This window comes from Rhodamnia argentea, chromosome 5 (assembly GCF_020921035.1).
Source record: "Rhodamnia argentea isolate NSW1041297 chromosome 5, ASM2092103v1, whole genome shotgun sequence".
In the NCBI taxonomy this organism is placed as follows: Eukaryota; Viridiplantae; Streptophyta; class Magnoliopsida; order Myrtales; family Myrtaceae; genus Rhodamnia; species Rhodamnia argentea.
This window is the reverse complement of record NC_063154.1, coordinates 5,087,093-5,108,521: the sequence shown is the minus strand read 5'-3', so window position 1 is coordinate 5,108,521 and position 21,429 is coordinate 5,087,093. Positions and strand designations below refer to the sequence as shown.

The 21,429-nt window shown below is 41.8% G+C and overlaps 3 protein-coding genes and 1 long non-coding RNA gene across 6 annotated transcripts; all 4 read right to left on the bottom strand.

The window, feature by feature from the left end:
* Positions 1-2,431: 2,431 nt before the first annotated feature.
* LOC115754640 lies at positions 2,432-3,338 on the bottom strand. Its single transcript, XR_007198514.1, has 3 exons — positions 3,141-3,338; positions 2,889-3,048; positions 2,432-2,546 (listed from the first exon to the last, which is right to left on the bottom strand). It is a non-coding gene; the product is annotated as an uncharacterized LOC115754640 (long non-coding RNA).
* Positions 3,339-7,173: 3,835 nt separating this feature from the next.
* Positions 7,174-8,290, bottom strand: LOC115754647 (probable protein phosphatase 2C 80). The gene is made up of 3 exons (XM_030693743.2): positions 7,940-8,290; positions 7,706-7,846; positions 7,174-7,461 (listed from the first exon to the last, which is right to left on the bottom strand). The coding sequence occupies exons 1-3, from the start codon at positions 8,288-8,290 to the stop codon at positions 7,174-7,176; spliced, it is 780 nt and encodes a 259-aa protein (XP_030549603.2).
* Positions 8,291-13,202: 4,912 nt separating this feature from the next.
* Positions 13,203-18,524, bottom strand: LOC115753622. The gene is made up of 8 exons (XM_030692318.2): positions 17,368-18,524; positions 17,130-17,270; positions 16,934-17,029; positions 16,700-16,810; positions 14,981-15,112; positions 14,611-14,748; positions 13,974-14,207; positions 13,203-13,767 (listed from the first exon to the last, which is right to left on the bottom strand). Exons 1-8 carry the CDS (start codon positions 17,866-17,868, stop codon positions 13,363-13,365), a joined length of 1,758 nt encoding a protein of 585 aa, XP_030548178.1. The 5' UTR covers positions 17,869-18,524; the 3' UTR covers positions 13,203-13,362.
* Positions 18,525-19,326: 802 nt separating this feature from the next.
* Positions 19,327-21,355, bottom strand: LOC115753975 (phosphatidylinositol N-acetylglucosaminyltransferase subunit C). 3 transcript variants are annotated; one of them, XM_048279429.1, is made up of 3 exons: positions 21,223-21,291; positions 20,504-20,565; positions 19,327-20,380 (listed from the first exon to the last, which is right to left on the bottom strand). In XM_048279429.1, exons 2-3 carry the CDS (start codon positions 20,513-20,515, stop codon positions 19,358-19,360), a joined length of 1,035 nt encoding a protein of 344 aa, XP_048135386.1. In that variant the 5' UTR covers positions 20,516-20,565; positions 21,223-21,291; the 3' UTR covers positions 19,327-19,357. The 3 variants fall into 3 exon arrangements, with proteins under 3 accessions (XP_048135386.1, XP_030548708.1, XP_030548718.1); XM_030692848.2 differs by lacking the exon at positions 21,223-21,291 and adding an exon at positions 20,951-21,215 and having other exon boundaries at positions 20,504-20,811; XM_030692858.2 differs by lacking the exon at positions 20,504-20,565 and having other exon boundaries at positions 21,223-21,355.
* Between the last annotated feature and the right edge of the window lie 74 nt (positions 21,356-21,429).

Here is a 21,429-nt window from a genome sequence, read left to right as displayed (position 1 = left end):
AGATATGTCATCTTCATATATCTTATCAATTTTATTTTATAAATATTATATATAAATTATTTACGTGCTAAATAAATTAATTACATAAATACTAAATTATTTATTAATTATGTATCTTCATAAAATTTTCAATTAATTATTGATAATTATTTACAAAGTTATATAAATATAAAATAATTGAAAAAAGTAAAAAAAATTACGGAGTTTTAAAAAATAAAAAAGGTCCACCCGTGTGGGAGAGCCCGCAAGGGTGGGCTAGGCCATTCGTGTGGGAGTTAGACTCCCGCACAAGCCCCAATCCGGTAAATAATTTTTTTTTTACCCATTTTTGTAATTTGTTTTTTACACCATTTCAGGAAAAAGCCCCGAGGTCCCCGATCCTCGGCGACCCGGTCGAGGCCTTGTCGTGGCTAGGCAAGGCCGGAATCGCCCAACCACTTGGGCGAGATCAGCCCTGCCGTGGGGTTTGCGGGGCCCCGGCTGGGGTCACCGGGGCTTGGTGACCCCCCGAGGCACTCCCCCCTCATCGCCGGTCGACGATGGTGGGCAGCAGCGGCAAGGGCTCACAACCCTCGTCGCTACAACTTTAACTTTTTTGTTAGCTTATTTTTACTTTTTTTTTTAATATTATGTGGATTTTGTTATTGATTTTTTTTTTTTTGCTGACTAGGATGTTCCAGCGAGCAACGTAGATGCCATGTATGCTTTCCGACGATGCTCACCAGAGTTGGCACCGAAATAATCGTTTTAAAAAAAATTGGCACTTAAATGATCCCAAAAAAATATTTGCACTAAAGTGAGAGTCATATACAAATATTGACACTCTAAGTGTCATTTTGCCCTTATCGAGTGTATTTGAGATGGTGGAAAAAAACATAGTTTGCCAAGAATATTTTAAGTTCCAAAAGTATATATGTTCACTATAAATCCTTAAACTTGTCACCAAAGTTTTATTAAATCCTAAAACTTATAAAAAATGCAATCGAGTTTTAAAACTTGTCAAATTGGTACAATTGAGTCCTTCAGTTAATTTCATTCAATTTTGCTAGCCAAAAATGCTAACGTGACTTTTTTTTTACACTTTCTCTCTCCTAGTGGCTAAAACGATGTCATTTTTATCCAAATATGATTTTTAATATAATTTTTATTTAAATTTGAAAATAAGGTTAAAAAACAGCATCGTAACAAGGGAGGTTTTGCAGCCCTTGCCCCCGTTACCAACCACCATCGTGAAGTGCCGACGATGGTAGGGAAATGGTAGGTTGCGATCGCGGTCCCTAGCCATGGGACGGCGACCCTCGCCTACCAATGGCAAGGGCTGGTTGGCCCTTGGCCAAATCTGGAGTATCATCTCCAAACGATGGCTCAAGGAAGACAAAAAAAGTACCCATCTCGACTCGGGAGCTTCGCAACCCTTGTCCGCCACCGCCAGGAAGGGATGCGATTCTTGCCGATCGATGGCGAGGGCTGACAATGGTAGGGAAGTGGTAGGCCGCGATCGCGGTCCCCGGCCATGGGCCAACGACCCTCGCCTACCAATGGCAAGGGCTGGTTGGCCCTCGACCAGATTTTGAGTATTGTCTCCAAACGATAACTCAAGGAAGACAAGAAAAAGTACCCATCTCGGCCCAGGGGTTTTGCAACACTCGCCCACCACCACTAGGAAGGGTCGCGATTCTTGCCGACCGATGGCGAGGGCTAGTGGGACCTTGGCCAAATCTGTCTAGAGTATCGTCTCCTCAGAAGAGAAAGACTAAACGATACTCTAGATCTAGCTGGCCCTTCCGGATGATGGTGAAGTGACCGGGGCGAGAGCCGTGAAGCGACTGGGGCGAGAGTTGCAAAGCCCCCATTATTCTGTCACGTCAAAGGGAGCTCAAGTTCAAACCTGTCAATACATTTAGTTGAACTCATCTTCAATCAAAAGTTAAGCCAATAAGTTACAAGCCAATAAAGATATATTGACTGCTCAACACCACATCAATTCTCCAATACGAGACTTCTCTAACACAATTCGCATATACATCTTAGCAGAAATTTTGTCAAGAAAGTAAAAACACCATCAAATTTGAATTTCGTTCTTCTAATTTTGCGAAGAATTTACAGTTTAAGCATTAAATCGAATCGAATTGAAGACGTCAATGTATTTCAAAGGGACACAGGAAATGCTCCACTCAACTCTAACATATATTAGGTTGCCCGAAAGAATCTTCGCAAGAAAAATTGCCTTCAAAGCATGTCCTGAACAGAAGATCTCTCTAATCCCTTGCGATGAGAGGGACGATGACGGTGATACCGTCGGCCTTGCCTCCGAGGTGCTCCTTGCCGTGCTTTGTCGCAATTTTGGAGAAGGGCGTCGTCATGGTCTTGTCGAGGGAATTGCCGTGCGTTCGAGCGGCTATCGAAGATGCGATGTCCCCGAGATCCTTGCCTTCTCTTATCCCGGCTTCTGCTGCGTCCCTAATTTGCTTCACGAACATGTTGTCGAACAACCCATCCGTCCCGGCGACGATGACGTCCCCCTCGCGTACTTCGACTTTGTAGCTCTGGACATCCACATAAAAATCGTTATCGAATCGGACCGGAAATATTATTTCGCAGACAAGCCAAAGGAATCATGAGAAAGTTGCCGAATACGGGATTAGTCAATAAAAACCCGTAAAGATTCACCGATAAACATAAGGCTCATGCGGATCTATAAGACTATAACATGTCATGATTCAGGTCTCGTCGCTCCATTAGGTTTTGGGCGGTTTTTGCATTCGAAACTGGACAGCCTTATCCAACATGCGTGACGTTGAAGCCGCTCGCTAATCTCATTATATAGTGAACAAGCTACGTGAAATTTCCTGATGCAAATCTCCATCCGTAAATTCAAGTTCTTTTACCTGTGCTGTTAGCGGCGAACAGTAGTGTCCTGGCGTTATTCCAAGCTGATATGGACGATTGAAACCGTGCTCTTGGATCGGCGACCGGTAAACGCTCTCGCCCGTTCGGATCCACACGAACCTGCTAGCTAGCACCCACGTTCACGACCTGCAAATGGTGCTGCGACGGAGAAACACAACAGAAGCTCGCAATCAGTTTAGTAACACTAATTAGCCGACCACTCGGAAAGTCCCGCAAAGAAAAGGACGCACATCTTTGGCCAGCGCGTCAGTACACACGGCCGTCGCTGATCCCCTGACTAAGGTCCTGCGGAAGGCCTTGTGGAGTACCCTCTCGAGCTCCACACGGCCGGCCCGCTGCTTCCCGACATCATCAGCGCAGCTCGTCATGAGCCCCCGGGCATACTCCCCATGGTCGACGCCGGACCGAACCCAACTCCCGACACCATTCAACACACTGATGGTCCCCTTCTCGGAGCACATGAAGTGCGCGTCGTGGCCCTTGGGGTACACGGCCCGTTTCTCCGGCACGTAGCACGACCCGGCGATCACCCTTAATTTCCCTTTCTTAGAAGCACCGCGGGCACCACAAACGAACCACATGCTTGCTTGTGTGTGAGAAGTCGGGAAGGTCGAGGCATTTATGGTTGTGTGTGAGAATTTATATACACGAAGAGAAGGGGAGAGATTCTTAAAATTAAACCGTGTTATGGTTGGACTAGGTTTCCGGATTCCACTTGACTTGACGTGACATTACAATGAAAATCACTTTTATTTAATTACAATTAATTTTCCTTTTTCTTTTTCTCTTGTAGGGTAGATCTTATCCGCAGTTTTATGTGCTAATCTTCCACTTTTTTGAAAATTTCTTTTAGTTCTTATTTTGTCATAATTATAATCTTGATAGTATAAAAGCGTGTATTTTTCTAGATGTTGTGTCACGTTTCATGATGATTCCAAGCGATCCTAATAAAAAAAAACTGCTCCCATTTACATGATAATTTAGGATAAAAAAACTGATCAAATATCAATCGAAATTAGAAATAGAATTACAATAAAAAAAAAAAAACTGCTCCCATTTACGACAAAGATGATTTGCAAAGAAAAAAGAAAAAGCAAATCACGAATTCTTAAACGGTAGTTTCTACTAGGAATAATCAGTAGGTTTGGCCCAAAACAAATGTAAGAATAATCTGTCGTTGCTTTTTGCATTTCAAAATTTTGGATTTCAAACAATAAGAAATTGGAATATTATGAAGATTAAATGTAGATTTACAAGTCGAATTTTGTATATTTTAAAATGATTTTAACACGTGAGCTGCGAAATGAAAAAGAAAACTTATTAACATGTGTCTCAAAGTCGAGGGAGCACAAGTCCTCGTGTGTTCCTTTTTTTTGCGGGGAAATTGTCAAAAAAGTCCGAAACCTATTGTATTTTTGTGAATTCAGTCTTAAATATTTTGATTTTGTCAATTGAGTACTAAACATTTTTTTTTTATGTTTTACCAATTGAGTACATTCGATCAATTTCGGCCGAAAATTATTGACATGAACATCAGCCGTCTTATGTGTCACCATCGTCGCCGACGTGAACAACTTTAAGAGTATTTTATTTTATTTTTTTGAATTTTTGTATTAATATTTTTATTTTTTCATTTTTCTCTTTTACTTTTTCTTTGGGCAAAATGACACAAATGATCCCCGAACTTTGATCCAATGTACAATATAGTTTCTTAACTTTTAATTTGACCAATATGACCCATAAACTTTAATTAACTCAATATGCAATGTGGTCCCTGAACTTTTAACTTGACCAATATAGTAGTTCAACTTTTGGAATATGTTTAACTTAGTCCTCAAACTTGAATCAATGGAAGGACTACATTGAACAACTTTCTATAGTTCGGGGACTAAGTTGAACATGATCCAAAAGTTTAGGGACCATATTAATCAAATTAAAAGTCCATGGATCACTTTGCACATTGATTTAAAGTTTATGGGTCATATTAAAATTTAGAAATTACATCACACATTGGATCAAAATTCAGGAACTATTTGTATCATTATCCCTTTTCTTTACTAGCCGGCGAGGATGGCCGGGCCTTGGGCCTTGCTGGAACTATCTCATTCGACTATTGGCCACCTGTACAACAAGTTGCAGAATCGCAAAAACATGCAAAATCTATCCACGTCTTCTTCGTTTCAAAAGCTTAAACACAAGAGAGACGAGAAACGGCGGTCGCGGTTGATGCCGACGGCAAGTCTCTTGTTGCCGCAGACAGCAATGTAGATAAGGACAGCAACTTCTAGGGGCGCCACCGTCGCCAACACTGCCGTCAGATCTTCCAGACATGTCCACATCGTCAGCTCCAGAGCTCGAATCCCTAGTCTCCATCAACGCACCTCCGTGAACAATCTCTTTCCCGGACTCCAAAGATCAAATATCAAGTCGATGCCATCTTCGAATCCGTTGATTCTGTTGAACAAAGCCGGCAGGTAGGGAATCGGCAGCTGCACGAAGCCCATGTTGGCACAAAAGGTCCATGGAAGCTCGCCATCTCCAGCAGTGGAAGCTTCAATTCGAGGTGGTTGAGGTTGGTGTCGCAGTTCGGCGACAGGTGAATGTGACCAATTTCGATTGTCATCATCATCGTCAACGTCGGTGGCAGATTTCGGATCTAGAAGCGGTTGCGGCGATTGTGGTGGTTGGTCGGAGCTGAAGAGATCCGTGTGAATGCCTCTCTTCTTCAGGCAGTCGTCCTAGATGCTGACGTCGAAGTTGGTGACGGCGTCTGCCCCTCCGTACTGGATCGCCGCCATGTCGTAGGCTTCTGCAGCCTCCTCTGGAGGGCCTGCGGGGAAGTTTTTCATTCGAGAAATCTCACTTGACATACATATAAATATTAAATTCACAAAAATACCCAATAATTCTCAAGCTCGCCTTAAATGTTAATAAGGACAAATTGCGCCAATTGGATAAGTATTTGTCATCTTTCATAAGAATTAGGATGATGTTACAACTCACATCCCAATCGATTTCCTTCATTAGCAACAAACGATTTCACAAGATTGGGAAGGCGTCTTACGAATTTCATGTGAATCTCGCACTTATTGAGACGGCAAGATTCGATGCACCGTCGTAAAAACGCAGAAAATTTTTTTACCTAGCAACGCCTCCTTGAGACTCCTCTGGAGAATCTGTTGTTGCGCTGTCAAAGTGACGCAAACTTCTCGTCTTTAGAGAATTGTAATTGTAATTGACCAAATAAAATAAGTAGATCGCTTTAATATCGTCAAAACATTATAATAAGGAGTGTCAAAACCAAATGAGGAGTGGAAAAAGCGCGGCCCATACGGAATATATGCACTCACACAAAAATTAAAAAAAAAATCTAAACTAACTTGTTTGAATATCTACGATCATCTATTCGGTAATGCTTAATTAGATAGTTTTTAATTCATTGATCGTTCTCATGCTAAGAATGGTCAGTGATATCAAAGCAGATTTGTCCTAGATAAAATATGCTTGTTGTTAATATAGTGACAGATGAAAAAGGGAAAAGTATACAAAAAAAGTCCTAAATCTTTTGTTGTGTCAATTCAATCTTAAACTTTTCGATTATATGAATTGAATCCTAAACCTTTTAATGAATTGTCAATATAATCTGTCCGGCGAATTTTAATCAGAAATATGACGCGGTCAAAAATTAAATATTTTATTATGAACTTTTTATTTCTTATTTTTACTTTTTTCCTCTATTCTTTTCTCTCTTTGTTTTTTTAATAACTTTAAGCAGGGCAAGGTCAATGGCTGACCATCACCGGCCAGAAGCAAGGGCCATGGACCCTTGCCTGGTTTGGCCAAGGGTGTCGAGGCCCTCATTGGCCACGGGAGGGGGGCGGAGGCCCTCACTGGCTCATAGTTGGGAAAAAAAAGGGGAAAGAAAAGAAATTATTATTGTCCAAGGGCCGGTCATGTCACGTAGAAAGGTTGGCATCCAATTTCTAGAACGAATTGACTATATTGGCAAATCATAAAAATGTCTAGTATTCATTTGGCTTGATTGAAAGGTTTAAGATTAGACTGATACAATTACAATCGATTAAGGATTTTTTTGGTAATTTTACCTAAAATGATAGAAGAGTTAAAGTAAAGTCACTTCAAACTTACCAAATTAAAAAAAAACTGCGAGAGTTCATGCGATCTCTCAAAAAGAATCAAAGCAAGCACATCTCTTTGCCTGCGCAAGAAAATGCCTCCAAAGCATGTCCTGGACAGATCAGTCTAATCCCTTACAATGCGAGCGACGATGACGGTGATATCGTCGGCCTTGCCCCAGCGGTGCTCCTTGCCGTGCTCCTCCATGCCTTTGGAGAAGGGCGTCCTCGTGGCCTTGTCGAGGGAATTGGCATGCGCTCGAGCGGCTATCGAAGATGCGATGTCCCCAAGATCCTTGCCTGCTCTTATCCCAGCTTCCGCCGCGTCCTTGATTTGGTCCACGAACATGTTGTCAAACAACCCGTCCGTCCCGGCGACGATGATGTCCCCCTTGCGTACTTCGACTTTGTAGCTCTGGACATCCACATAAAAATCGTTATCGAGTCGGACCGGAAATATTACTTCGCGTTCAAGCCAAAGAAATTACGAGAAAGCTGCTGAATCGCTTATCCGTTGCGCTTTAATTTAGACATGTCCGTTCAGTACGATGCTGAATACGGGATTAGCCGATAAAAACACGTAAAGATTCGCCGTCCGTTCAGTACATTGTGAGCAAGCTATGTGAAACTTTCTGATGCAAATCTCGAAGTTCTTTTACCTGTGCTGATCCCGGCGAGCTGTGCCCTGGCTTTCTTCCAAGCTGATATGGGCAATTGAAACCGTACTCTTGGAGCGGTGACCGGTAAACGCTCTCGCCCCTTCGGATCCGCACGAACCCGCTATCGCCCACGTTCACGACCTGCAAACAGTGCTGCGACGGAGAAACACAGCAGAAGCTCGCGATCAGTTTAGGAACACTAATTAGTCGAAGGTTTGAAAGAAAAGGACGTACGTCATCGGCCAGCGTCAATAGACACGCCGTGGCGGATCCCCTGACTAGGGTCCTGTCGAAAGCCGCATTGAGTACAAACTCTAGGTCCACGCATCCGGCCTCCCACTTCCCGACTTCGTCAGCGCAGCTCGTCATGAGCCCCCGGGCGTACTCCCCGGGATCAACGCCGGACCGAACCCAACTCCCGACCCCGTCCGACACGCCGATGGTGCTCTTCTCGGAGCATATGAAGTGCGCGTCGTCGCCGTCGGGGTACACGGCCCGTTTCCTCGGCAAGTAGCACGACCCGGCGATCATCCTTAGTTTCCCTTTCTTGGAAGCCCCGCGGGCGCCGCAACAAACGAACCGCATGCTTGCGTGTGTGAACTCAGGAAGGTCTAGGTGTTACGGTTGGCGTGGATAATTTATATAGATTCTTGGATTAGGTTTCCGAATTCCACTTGATGTAAAATTTCAAGGGAAACTCCTTATCTTTAATTTCAATTAATTGCCCTTTTTTACTTTTTCTTCTCGAGCGGAATCTTATCTGCAGTTTTAAGTGTGTTCTCTTCCAACTTTTTGAAAATTTCTATTTAAGCCATATTAGTCATGATTATAATTTTTTTTTTTTTTGAATTTTTGATAGTATAAGAACATGTATTTTCAAGATTTTGGCCCGTTCCATGGTGATCTCAAGCGATCCCAAGCGGTTTTTGTCTTTGATAAATGTAAAGCATAAGGAAAAGAATTATGCTGGCTAATAAAACAATTACATACTTGATCGACCGCCATACAATATCGTTGGAAATTGGAAATAGAATTAGAAGCAAAACAACTGCTCCCATTTACGACAAAGATAATGTTATAAAAAAAAAAACAAACTACACGTTGTTAAGCGATAGTTTCTACTAGGAATAATTTGTCGGTTTGGCCCAAAAAAATTTAAGAATAATCTGTTCTTGCTTTTTGGACAAACTTTATAATTTTTTTTTCATTTAAAAATTTTGGATTTTAAAAAAGAAGAAATTCGAATATTATGAAGATTTAAAAGTCAAACTTTGTATATTTAAAATGATTTTAGTACGTGAGCTGCGAAATGAAAAAGAAAGCTGAAGGAGCGCAAGTTCTCGCATATTACCTTTTCAACAATACACGATATTTTCTACAATGACTTGTTTAAATATCTTGGTAATGATTACTTATACAGTTTTTAATGCACTGGTGCATCTCATTCTAGATTGAATATATGAAAGCAGAATTATCCTCAAATTAAATATCCATGTTGTTAACAATAGGACGACGAAAAAAAGGGAAAATATTTAAGTAAATATCGTAAATCTTTTGTACTTCTGCAATTTCGATTCTAAACTTTTCAATTATATCAATTGAATGCTAAATCTTTTGATGATTTGTCAATATAATCCGTCCGGCCAATTTTAGCTGAAAGTCACCGATATGGAATCCAACCATCATATGTGACACGACCGATTTTGAAACGGACAAAATTTATAATTTTTAAATATTATATTCTGAATTTTATATCTTTTCTTTTTCTCTTCTCTTTTTTTTTTACCTTTTTTTTTTACAACTCTAGGCGGGCCGACCATCACCGGCCACAGGCAAGGGCCGGTGACCCTCATCCGGTGCGGGTGAGGGCGTCGCAACCCACATTTTGAAAAACAAAAGAAAAAAAAGAAATTAAAAAATTGTCTATGTCAACGCCGGTCGTGTTATGTAAGAATGTTGACATTTATGATAGTGATTTCCAATTAAAATTAGTCGGATGGACTGCATTGGCAAATCGTAAAAAGGTTTATGACTCAATTGGCACAATTGATATGTTTAGGACTGAATTGATATAAACTAATAAGTTTAAGATTTTTTTTAGTACTTGTTCACGGTGAAAAAGGGCAGAAGAGTTAAAGTAAAGTCACTTCTAATTAACCAAATTAGAAAATTGTGAGACTTCATGCGATCTCGCAAAAAGAAAAAAAAATCACATTCTTTTTTTATTGTGCAATTGCTTCATTTGTCGCACCATTCGTATAATTATCGAGCCCAAGATATGGAATGTCCGTGTGTATCTTGTGGACTTATTAAACTCGAGAGATAAATGTAATCATTATTTTATCTTTGTATTTTAACAATATCAGCTGTTTTTTTTTTTATGTAAAAGTCAAATTAACTAAATATTTCTAAGTTAATCAGAAAAAATAATAGTAAAAGTAAACGCAAAAATGTGAAAAAGAATTGGAAGTATCTTATTCTGAGTATTGACCAATGACCACTAGTGCAACTTCTCGAGGCCGCCGCCGCCAGCACCGCCATCAGATCTCCCAGACATGTCCACGTCATCGGCTCCGGAGCTCGGATCACTAGTCTCCATCAATGCACCTCCATGAATGATCTCTTTCCCGGACTCCAGAACGATGTCATCTTCGAATCCGTTGATCTCGTCGAACAAATCCGATAGGTAGGGAATCGGCAGCTACGCGAAGCCCATGTCGGCGCAAAAGCTCCATGTAAGCTCGCCGTCTGCCGCAGCAGAAGCTTCGATTCGAAGTGGTTGGGGTTACTAATGCGGTTAGGCAGCAGATGAACGTGATCGATTTCTGTCATCATCGTGTTTGCAATCTAGAAGCGGTTGCGGCGATTGAGGTAGTTGGTCAGAGCTGAAGCGATCGATGGGGATGCCTTTCTTCTTTAGGCAGTCGATGTAGATGCCGACGTCAAAGTTGGTGACGGCGTTTGCCCCCTCGGTACTAGATCGCCGCCATGTCGCAAGCTTCTGCAACCTCCTCTTGAGTACCTGCGAAGGTACGGTTATGATTTTTTTAAAATAAAAGAATTATCATTTCTTATGACATTTTTATTTATTTAACTGAAACTACAACTCCCAAATTTTATTTTCATTCAAGAAATCTCACTTTACATGCATATAAAAATTAAATTCACAAAAATACCCAATAAATCTCAAGCTCGCCGTAAATGTGTAAATATAGAAGCCGCCAAATTCCAACAATTTTAGCCTTAATACAATGTTGTTCACAATTACCAAAAAAAAGCGAGGAATTCTTCACACGTGCGCCACTTTTGTCGCCAAAGGCAATCTCTTGCAGCCAATAACTCTTTAAATTATATGCATGAATTCACATAAATTTCAAATTTTGGCTAGAAAATATAGACAACCATTATCAAAATAAAAATAAAAAAACAATAATCCCACCAAGAATCGTGAAATTTGCCGGCTATATGCTAGGTCTTCTAAACTTTTATCCATCTTGCTAATATAAAAAATTTGTACCGATGACCCAAAAGTACATTTCTTTAGACTTCCAAACGTATAGCTGTTAAAAATCCGATGTGGCGGCATCTACGGCTGCATCGCCGCCGCCATCGCACTATCGAGGTCGAATTTTTTAACGGACATTGTAGATGGAGGTCTAACGGAATGCATTTTCGGGTCATTGGTATCGATTTGGAGCATTAGTGAGATAAAAAGAATTTGGAAATATTGGTGTTTTAGGAGGAAGAAGATATCCAATGTCATCCATGAACTTGAATCAATAGAATGACTATATTGAACGTCTTCCTATAATTCAAGAACTCAGTTGAACGTGTTCCAAAAGTTCAAGAACCATATTGGCCAAATTGAAAGTTCAGGGATCACATTACACATTTGGCTAAAGTTTAGAAACCATATTGATCAAATTAAAAGTTCATAGATCACATTGTATATTTGGTCAAAGTTCATAAATCATTTGTGTCATTATCCTTTGAGAAAATGTCAAATTCGAAAGATTCACAGCCCAGATATCATCGGCTTCATCGGGACTTCTAATTACGCTACGATCTTCTGCTTCCAGAGCTGTTCCAAGAACTCTTATCTCACATGTGGGCTTCAAATCTCCTTGTCCAATCTGTGCCTGTTCCACCCACTAATAAATCGCCGCATCCCCATGCGGATTACAGAACACGAACAAGATGAGAAATCTCAGGCAGAGAGAGAGAGAGAGAGAGTTGGTGACTCCTCTTTAAATGGAGCTCCTCCTGCACGTGCTGTGCTCATCACCGTTTGGAGGTTCGTCAGCGTCTCGAGCTCTGCGGGCGCGTCTCTTCTTCGGTTTTTGCTCCAATCGCATTAGGATCAGACCCAGAAGCAGTAGCCGGAGAAGATGATGGAGTAGGAGGCCTTTTCATTTGGCCTCTGTTTCTTCCTCTATCTCAAACCTGAGAGAAAGAGAGAGAGAGAGAGAAAGAGAGAGAGAGAGAGGAACTACGTATGAACGACATGGATGGGTCATTTGGCCTCTCTCTTGCTCTGTCTCATACCTTAGAGAGAGAGAGAGAGAGGAACTACATATGAGAGAAATGGATGGGTCTCTAAGGGTGGGCATGGCAACACTTTAATTTTGTTGCTGATAAGAGATTCTTTCGGTAACGATTGAAAATTTTTACTTTGAAATATTAGAAACATGAAACATTTTACGAAAAATTATTATTAGCGGCCGAAAAATTTCTACTTCATGTTTAATCTTGTTTAAATTTCTTTAAAAAATAATTTTTATTATTAAAATATATTATTTACTTTTTAAAAATAAAAAATTATTTTTTATTTTTTGCTCCAACGGCCAAAAAGGGCGAATCGGCAGCGATGGCGGGTAGTGGTAGTGCGGCGGTGGTTGGCGACCGGCGGCAATGATCGCGAGGGGCAAAGGCTATAGGTGGCGATGGCCGGCGGAGGGCGACGTCATCGCCGGTCGATGGTTGTGGGTGACGGCAGGTGGCGATGGCACAACGATGGTGCCGCAGTGGTCGGCGGTGGGCAAGGCGGCTGGTGGTGAGCGGCGATCAGCGACGGCTTGGTTGGGAAAGAGAAGTGCTGAAAATAAAAAGAGGTCAAAGTGAGAGAGATACTACTGTAATTGACTAAAAATGTTGTAATCGACTAAAAAATAATTTCAAAAGTAGAAATTTATTGAAGAAATAGAAATGTAATGTTGCGTAACCAAATCAAATTCTGTTTTAAAAGTTGCATTATCAAATGGATTTCTATTTTAAAATCATTTCTAAAACAGAAATTTATTTCCAGAAGCGTTACCATATTCGGTGAATTTTCTGACTTGTATGCAGTTAATCTAAAGTTGTTTACCAAATTTGGGAGACGCGCAAGACGAAGACCTCAGAAGAGGAAGACAGAGGGTGAGCTTAAAAAATAATAATAATAATATATTTGACCAAAAAAAAAAAAAAAATAAGAAACGAAAGATAACCCAAAGCCTAACTCAGAATGCACAACCCTTGGGTTCAGGCTAACCAAGGTCTGAGGTTAAATAACTTTCTTGTACTGCAAACCACAACAGCAATTAGATGATTACACTAGGCGGATTTTGTCTCTCTGTACTTGGATGAACTTCTGCTGGTCTCATCCTGAATCATTTTGACTAAGAACCAAATGGAGAGAATGATACTGTGACCCCTCCACCACAAATGAGAAAACCACCGGATTCCAAACGGTTTCTGTGGGTCACCCTGTCCGCCAACAAGCTTTGCATCGAGGCGTGGAAGTCGTACTCGTCGAAATGGAAGTAATTGCTCCTTGTACTTGCCGTGCTACTATCGTCCTTCTTAGAGCGGTTCTTCGTGCCTTTGACGCAGTTGCTGACATCGCGTCGAAGGTCAAAGTATTCGAATGTGTCGCCTGAGAAAGAGAACTTGTGCTTCCATCCCAGTTCCCGATTAGTACTTTCAGAACTACCTGGCTCTGAGGTAGAATTCTCATTACTGCATCCGACAGCTACTCTTGAGGATTTGCCACCGAGCTCCAACCGTCTCTCCATGAATGATTGCTGCACAGTTGAAACCAATTTCCATTCACAACATTAAAACCATCTCACTGTATCTTGAATTGCCCCCCTTTCATTTGCCACAAGATATCTGATCTTCACATGCGATTTGCGCAAAAAAACCAGACTCTCTATTTGAGAATCTCTTGTGTTCACCGTAGATGACAGCAGAAAAGGCCAAGGATATAGCGAAAAGCATGGTGACAGACCTGTTTCTCATTGACATGACCATTTGGAGTATGCATGGCTGATGCGCTCAAATTTGATGCACGAACTGATCCGCCTTCATTTAAGGGGTTAGCATCACCAACTAATTTGAGTGGTGGATCTTCTGGCGATGAGAAGTCGGAACTATCAAATGTCGACAGTGAGACGCACTCATCAAAGTACGCCAGGGCTTCTTCTGTCAAGCGTTTAGACATCTTTCTTCTCTCAAGGCTACCCTGTCATTGTTTTGATAAATCACATGAGAGAGAGAGAGAGAGAGAGAGAGCTATCAATATAAACGGTGATCTAACAAATGCATGAAGTTATCATCGTGCAAAACAACACCATTACAATCCTTACAAATGGTTTTCTTCGTGCAAATCACATTCATGAGGATCTTATGACGTTCCTAACGAGCTTCTGGAAACATTTTTTACACAATTATGTTCCTACGTCACTTAAAGAGCCAAGATTTTCTTAAAGAATTGCATAAACAAACTTAAAAAGAAGCGAGAAGCTTTTCATCTACATGGTTAATATCAAGCTCATACATTTTTTAAACAAGGGAATCTAACTCGCGCTTTAACCTGTTTAATAAAAGGAACAAAAACTCAAACAGAGGATAGATGAAGCGCTCACTTTTCGTCCTGGGCGAGACTTTTGTCCAGAAGATGCTCTTGGATCGGGAAGAATTTCCTTCAGGATTCTACTCAGTTCTTGCCCACGGTGCTCCTCAACAGCCAAGTCTGCTTTTAGTTTTCTGGCCCTTTCTTGGGACTGCAAGTCAATGTCAATAGGCAATTTTAGTGGCAAAAAGAAATAAGCTGCCAGACGATGCCACAAGCTACAAATCCAACAATCGGAAAAACTTTATATGATAGCACCAGTTCACTACAAAGATGTGATAGCCGAGTGATAACAAGTCAACATTTAATCAAATAAACTTAAAGTCTCTCCACAAAAATTACTACAGAGCTTGTTTGAAAAGACCCTGAGCAAGGGGAAACACCTCCTCAAGCTTTTCTGCATATTCCCTCCTGATGTCCATGACCAGTTCAACTGCTCCCGGATTTACAAGGTCGGGGGGGATATCTACGACGCTGGAGCTTCCAAGGGCAGCGGTATTGCTCCTTCGTATGGCCTAATTACATATATAGCACAAAAAGGCTCCATAAAGATTGATGAAGGATTGAAATGGACATTATCTCCAACACACTTACATGCTCATGACAAGCATCCAAAAACAAATGTCATAAAACTGGAACTTCAAACATTCTCAATTCCTTCTGACCCAAAAAAAAAAAAACCCTCCTCAATCCGGCATGGCAAAAGATGCGTGAATATGCATATGGATCCTCAACAAGGAGAGCACACACGTGACCACAGATCTGATCAGACTCCCAATTCATAGACAACACCTAGTGTGCCAGTGACACCATATGGCCCAAACACCTCTCAATCTATGGTAACAGGAAGTCATTGCTAATGTTTTTCCTTATTTCCATGGCTTTGGTTCTCCATACTTTCTTTTTAGGGAAAGAGCTTTATTACCATTCTTATAGGAGTTTCTGGAAGATGCAGAGGGGCACAGTAGTAATAGTGCCATTTTCACAGAGCTCATGTGAGCAATAGAATTAGGCCCAAAGAACATTGCATTATCAAGTAAGAAGAAACAGCACAAGAATACTAAGTCAATATTGCACAAAACAGACGTATTTGCTCGGTCTAAGCAATAAAGAATGGCAGAGGTTGCTTGCTGAACCACATACTGCAACCTCTGGAGATGAAAATGACTCTTATTTTCGGCCATAATTCTCCCAAATGTTATTTATCCACTCTGCGTCTTCCACCAATCACTAGTCGTGCAATGTTGTCTTTCACAGCCAGTACATGAGATATATCATCCATTAAACTTCCCTTTTTACAAATTAAGATTCTTCGGATAGGCCTATTACACATGCAAGATATCCTAACAATGAACAAAGAGTAGCTGAAATTTTAAGCTCGTTCAAAAGTCTGCATGCATATGCATGTAACTTGCATATAATTTCATGCACATAGTTGCTAGTGTAAAGAAGAATGACAATGGCAACTGCCATGACAAATAACAAAACATGTCTGATAAAGCTCCACGGCACTTTTCCTTAGGGTCCAGCCCATTTATTTTCTTCTGGTTTAAGGATAAGAAAACTCTCTGATAATTGCAGAGTCACTTTCTAAAGTAGTCATCACTTTTTGCAACTCACCACTGGCAACAATATTTTCAGATTTAGATGGACGCAAGTGTGAGAACCGTTTCTGTCTATGGGATGCCATGGTCGGATGAAAGGACACCTCACCATGATACTCAATTCAAGGTTGTATAAGTCGATAAAGTGATGTGGAAAGCAAACGCAAAGCTTGAAATGCAAAAACAATATTTCTTCATCTTAGTCAAAAGAATCAAAACGTCAGAGTGCCATCTGCTAGTTTCAGCTCCACAATGTATTTTATCCTTCCTAAGAAGTATGAGATAGGAAAATTCAAGAAATTTGTAAATTTGAATTCTGAGAAGGCATGCTGGATCACGTAACCTGCAATGCCAGTCATGTGGAAAGCTCTACCCAGAATAAGCATGATGCCATACGAACTCCACGAAGAACTAAACTGGTGAAAATGCTACATTGTCACTGAATTTGCTAAGGGAAAAAAGAGCTATGAAAATGGATGTAATAACAATAGGACCTACAGTTTCAAGGTCAGTTTGAATATCAGAGATTGCTCGCCTCACTTCAGATCGAACTGTTTCATAAATGCTGCTAGGAGTGGCATCACCTCCTAAATGATCCTCCCGCACTGCCTGCAGTCATAGCACAATGGGAACTACATTATAAGCAGTGAAATTCAACTTGGGGATTATAACATTGGAGAAGCTGTATTATGAAGGAAAGGAACAGCAGAGCAACTATAGTTAGTTTGTTACCTTAATTTGTTCAGAGACAGAGACTGCTTTAATGGTCCTCTCCTCTACTCCAGAAAGAGAACCCATTGAAACTCCATCTTCCCAATGCAAAGAAGACTAAAATAGGAAACATATTCAAAAATGAATCTTCATGAGTTAAAGTTTAATTCCATTAAATATTCAGATTGCGCACGACGAAGGTTGTGCGAGCTCCTACCAAACTTGTGGCAGAATCATCAGGTGGCTGAATACTCGGGTGTTGGCTAGTCCAAGTCCTCGAATTCTTCATCTGATCCAAAACATCAGAACGACTACTCCTATACTTTGTTGATGAATCATGCTCAGGCTCAACTTCACCCTGACCACAACAAAAGAAAAAAGCCCACAAACACAAGCTCAATACTAGATCAAACACCCGAAAATTCCAGGACTTCATTGAAGAGGAAGGACCAGACCTCAGAGCTAACAAAATGACCTCTGGAAACCGGATTCCGCGACACAGAACGGACCCGCCGCCTCGTGTCGACCCTGGACAAGCTCCGACCGAGATCCCTCCTATCTCCCAACAAATTCGACCCGACACCTCCGCTCCTCGAGACTGATCTCCCCCTCCTCTCATCCACAACACCTGGGCTCCTCCCTTCCGCCTTAGTCCCAACAATCCTTGTTTCGAGACCACCGGAATTCCCACCACCCCTGATCAACTTCTCGGACAAGGTCTCGTTTTCAGGAGGGGAATCGCCGGTGCAGAAGAGAGGGTTGTCTCTCTTGTTCAAGAACTCGGGGGACGAGGCGACCCTGGAGAAGGCGCTCACGCTTCTTGATCTCCTGGGAGAGGCTCGCCTCTGGGCATCCCGCGAAGCTTCCCTGACGGAAGGGGACGGCGCCGTCGCGCCGGAGCTACCGGAGGCAGAAGCGCCTCTTCTTGAAGTGGATTTGAAGGCCGAAACCGCCATCAACACAGAGGGGAGTCAAGAAAAGAAGGAACAGAGTGGGAGTTGCGATATGTTCCCGATAGAATCTAGGAGATATCAACCTAAGAAAGACAAAAGAAAAAGGTGACGATGATGGGAATGAAGGACGGTAGGAGTTGGTGGTGGGGCTCTTTCATCTTCTTCTTTTGCTCCTTTCCACTGTCGAGGATTGCGGCAGTCTCGGCGCTACCCAACGTTAAAAAAGCCATTATTGCTGTTTCTGGTTTGACCTGCGGTGTCTTTCTTCCCCTCGCCCTCTCGGAATCTCACATGGCTTTTTCGATTTATTTATGAACTCCTCTCACCTTCCTCTTCCGCTCCCTCCTTTATTAACGGCAGATGCCGCCATAACGGATCTGCTTCTTCATCAGCAAGCCGCCTTTTTCGGCAGAGCTTCTTCATTTCTTTGTTTGGCTAAGCAGAATAAGCATTATACCACCCGAGTTGCTATGCCGTGAGTCAGAATCATTTTGGCTTTGCTTAATAATCAAGAACGTCTCCTGTAGGAAGCTGAGAAGTTGGATTTCGGAGCCGCACTGGACATCTGATATATGCGAAAAGGACGGCTTCGTCCCAAGAAAACACGAGATTCGGATTAAGATGCGCCGAGTTTGGTGCATCCGCGGCCCTGCTTAGTGCTTACCCTCCCCGAACAGAGCGAGCACAAATTGTCAAGCGCGGGCGCTTGCAAGCTCAGAGTAGAATGATCAATGTATATAATGCCTCCGCAAAGATGTCTCCCTACAGATTCACGTAAATGTAGATCACCACGTGCAATCCATCGTGATTCTTTCCTTTCGCATTTTGTCTGTCTTTCCCATGGAAAACTAGTCGCACATTATCGAGTTTCCATTTTGATAGTGCGACTTACCTTCGTTCCGATAGTGCAAGTTATCATAATGGAATTGGACATCACAAGTGAAACGAGAAAATTTTCGGATGAGAGAGGAATCAATTTCATTCTCTCCTCGCAAAATCAATTCAATTAACACAAATGCCATAACTTTTGTAAAACGCTCGCTTGAATGGCATATCCTTTTTTCCGACAATCTTAAATGCCATATCCTTCAGGGGAAAAAAAAATCGTTCACTTGAATATCATAACTCAATTGATCAATTGAGTGCCATAACTTTAGAAAAATGCGCCCGCCCATAACTTCAATTGATCGCTTGGATGCACTCAAGTTATCAATTGAAAAGTTAAAATATCATTCAAGTCATAAAAAAAAAAAAAATTATGACACTTATGTTCACATCCTACTTAAGTTGTGCCAGCAATATCGAACTGTCTAGTTCAGGCGAGCTCGGGCTGAGCCTAAGGCGAACCAAACTCCTTGTGCAATTCAAATCATCTCTAGCTTGAGAAAAGAAGCAACAGAAAATGAAAAATACCACAACATATTCATCTGCTGCGAATTTCCGCACGGAGAAAATGTAGAGTAAAAAGGAATAAGAAACTTCACTTTTTGCCTCAGTCGGTTACATCAAAACAGAGCTTAGCCTCGTCCCAAGGGCCATTGATCTCAAACTTGTATTCCTGTATCCTTATAAGCCAATAAGGGCATACCATGGAAACAAAAACCAGCAAAACTAGAAACATGAAGAAAAGCACCCGATGCAATTTATAGACAAAAGCCAAACTAACTACCATTAACACTAACGAGAACAGGAGATGTAAACCAAAAGACTGTTTCTTTATGCAATCAGTGACTAAAGGGGCAAAAAGAAAAATGAGGAGAGAGAACAGCATTATAGCAAAAACATTTCCGGATGAAGGAAGGCGAGAAGCAATGAAAACTGAAGCCACAATAGAGGCATTTAGGGATATGCAACTGGTCAAGGTAGGATTTTTGCAGGTTCCTGGAGCATGTACCGTGCACCGCGAGTAGTCGTGTAAGAATAGATGGATGATCAGCAGTGAAACAGTTACTGCACAGATGGAGTCCGAACTTATGGACGTTGTTAGAGTTCTGTAGATAGGAGCCAAGACGTACAACCCGGATGTGAAAAAGGCAACATTCGCTAAATAATGGAGGAGCTGATTGAGTGAGAGCATCTTTTCTGTGAGCAGGAGAATCATGAACCCCGACATCAAAAGGCTCGCATCGATAAGCAGGAGAGACTTTTCACTGAGACTAGAGTTCAGGGTGTAGGTCCAAACGACACCGACTAGAACAACAATGCATAGGTATTGAGAAATCGAAACCGAGTCTCGCATCACCTTCAGCAAATCCCGTTTGACAACGTTGGCATTCGTGACCATATCTTCAAGGAAAGACTCGTCCGTGTAATTGTCGTCATATCCAAGCTGCATCCCTCCATACGCCACTTTTCTCCATTTGGATCTAGTCGGAGAAGAGTTTTCTCTATCCATGGCAACCGAATTAAGTATCAGCCTGTCAACGAGATGTTGATCCACACAGTCAAAGCATCCTCCCATTAATGTTCCAAGTGCAGTGGATGTAAGCCAGGACCTCCACAGGATCTGTGCTTCCTACGTGGTCACGATGGCAACAAGACCAAACCACAGAAAACTCAAAAGTACGTCGAATAATGGGAAAAGGCAGGATTAGGTCTCACTAGCTATTTTGAGATTGTGATTTTCAAAGTAACTGACTGAAGATGCCATAGAGTACAATCTTCAATACCCATCCATATATTTTAAGAAACCCAATTTGGATGCAAATAATGAACAATTAATCATGCTACAACTCGATCACAAATCATCAGTCAATCGTGATGGCACTACTTATTCATCGAGAAGCACTTCATCACGCAACTAGATACTCTTACGGAGTTCACTATGAGTACTACAATCTAAGTCCATCCATTATAACTCTTCCCATAACATTGCCTGACAAATAAATGAATCCAGAATAAGCAATTACCCACCAAACCACTGATCAAACATAGTATCATAACGACCTTATAAACCATTTCGCATGGGTACTACAATCTAAGTCCATCCATCATAACTCTTCCCATAACATTGCCTGACAAATAAATGAATCCAGAATAAGCAATTACCCACCAAACCACTGATCAAGCATAGTATCATAAGGACCTTATAAACCATTTCGCATGGGCCACAATATATCTCAACTTCCACAACTAAATCCCAAAGGAGACGAAAAGCTCGCCACGTCATCCTAAAACGACATAACGTGGGGAGCGAAATGGGAAAGGGAACCCTACCCTACGAGCAATTCAAAGTTCCCACTAAACAGGATTCCCATAAACTTAGGATTTTTATCAAACAATTGGTGCGCGCAACTGAAATATCGAATGGAACAACAGAATGGAGCTCCATGAAGCTAAGAAAATCCAAACCCACACCTCGACAAGCTCGCAGGCACGAGAGAGATCGCGATCGACGGAGCTCGATTCGTGCTCACACCAGCGCAGACACAGGCAACAGAGAGAGAGCTCGCCGCCGCAGCGAGGTTTGCGCCACCGCGAATTGCCAATGGGAATCGGAGTCTAACGACTCGGGATCGGTGGATCAACGGAAGAAGAGAAGCAATCCGACATGATCGGCGACAT

Bases quoted from the DNA above. Each gene is read 5' to 3' on its own strand.
- LOC115754647 (XM_030693743.2), bottom strand. From the start codon at position 8,290: ATGCGGTTCGTTTGTTGCGGCGCCCGCGGGGCTTCCAAGAAAGGGAAA. The intron at 7,847-7,939 runs GTACGTCCTTTT...CACTGTTTGCAG, and splicing joins TATTGACGCTGGCCGATGAC to GTCGTGAACGTGGGCGATAG. The intron at 7,462-7,705 runs GTAAAAGAACTT...GTGGATGTCCAG, and splicing joins GCTCGCCGGGATCAGCACAG to AGCTACAAAGTCGAAGTACG.
- LOC115753622 (XM_030692318.2), bottom strand. From the start codon at position 17,868: ATGGCGGTTTCGGCCTTCAAATCCACTTCAAGAAGAGGCGCTTCTGCC. The intron at 17,030-17,129 runs GTAGGAGCTCGC...TTCCTATTTTAG, and splicing joins ATGATTCTGCCACAAGTTTG to TCTTCTTTGCATTGGGAAGA. The intron at 15,113-16,699 runs GTAGGTCCTATT...ATATGTAATTAG, and splicing joins TTCAAACTGACCTTGAAACT to GCCATACGAAGGAGCAATAC.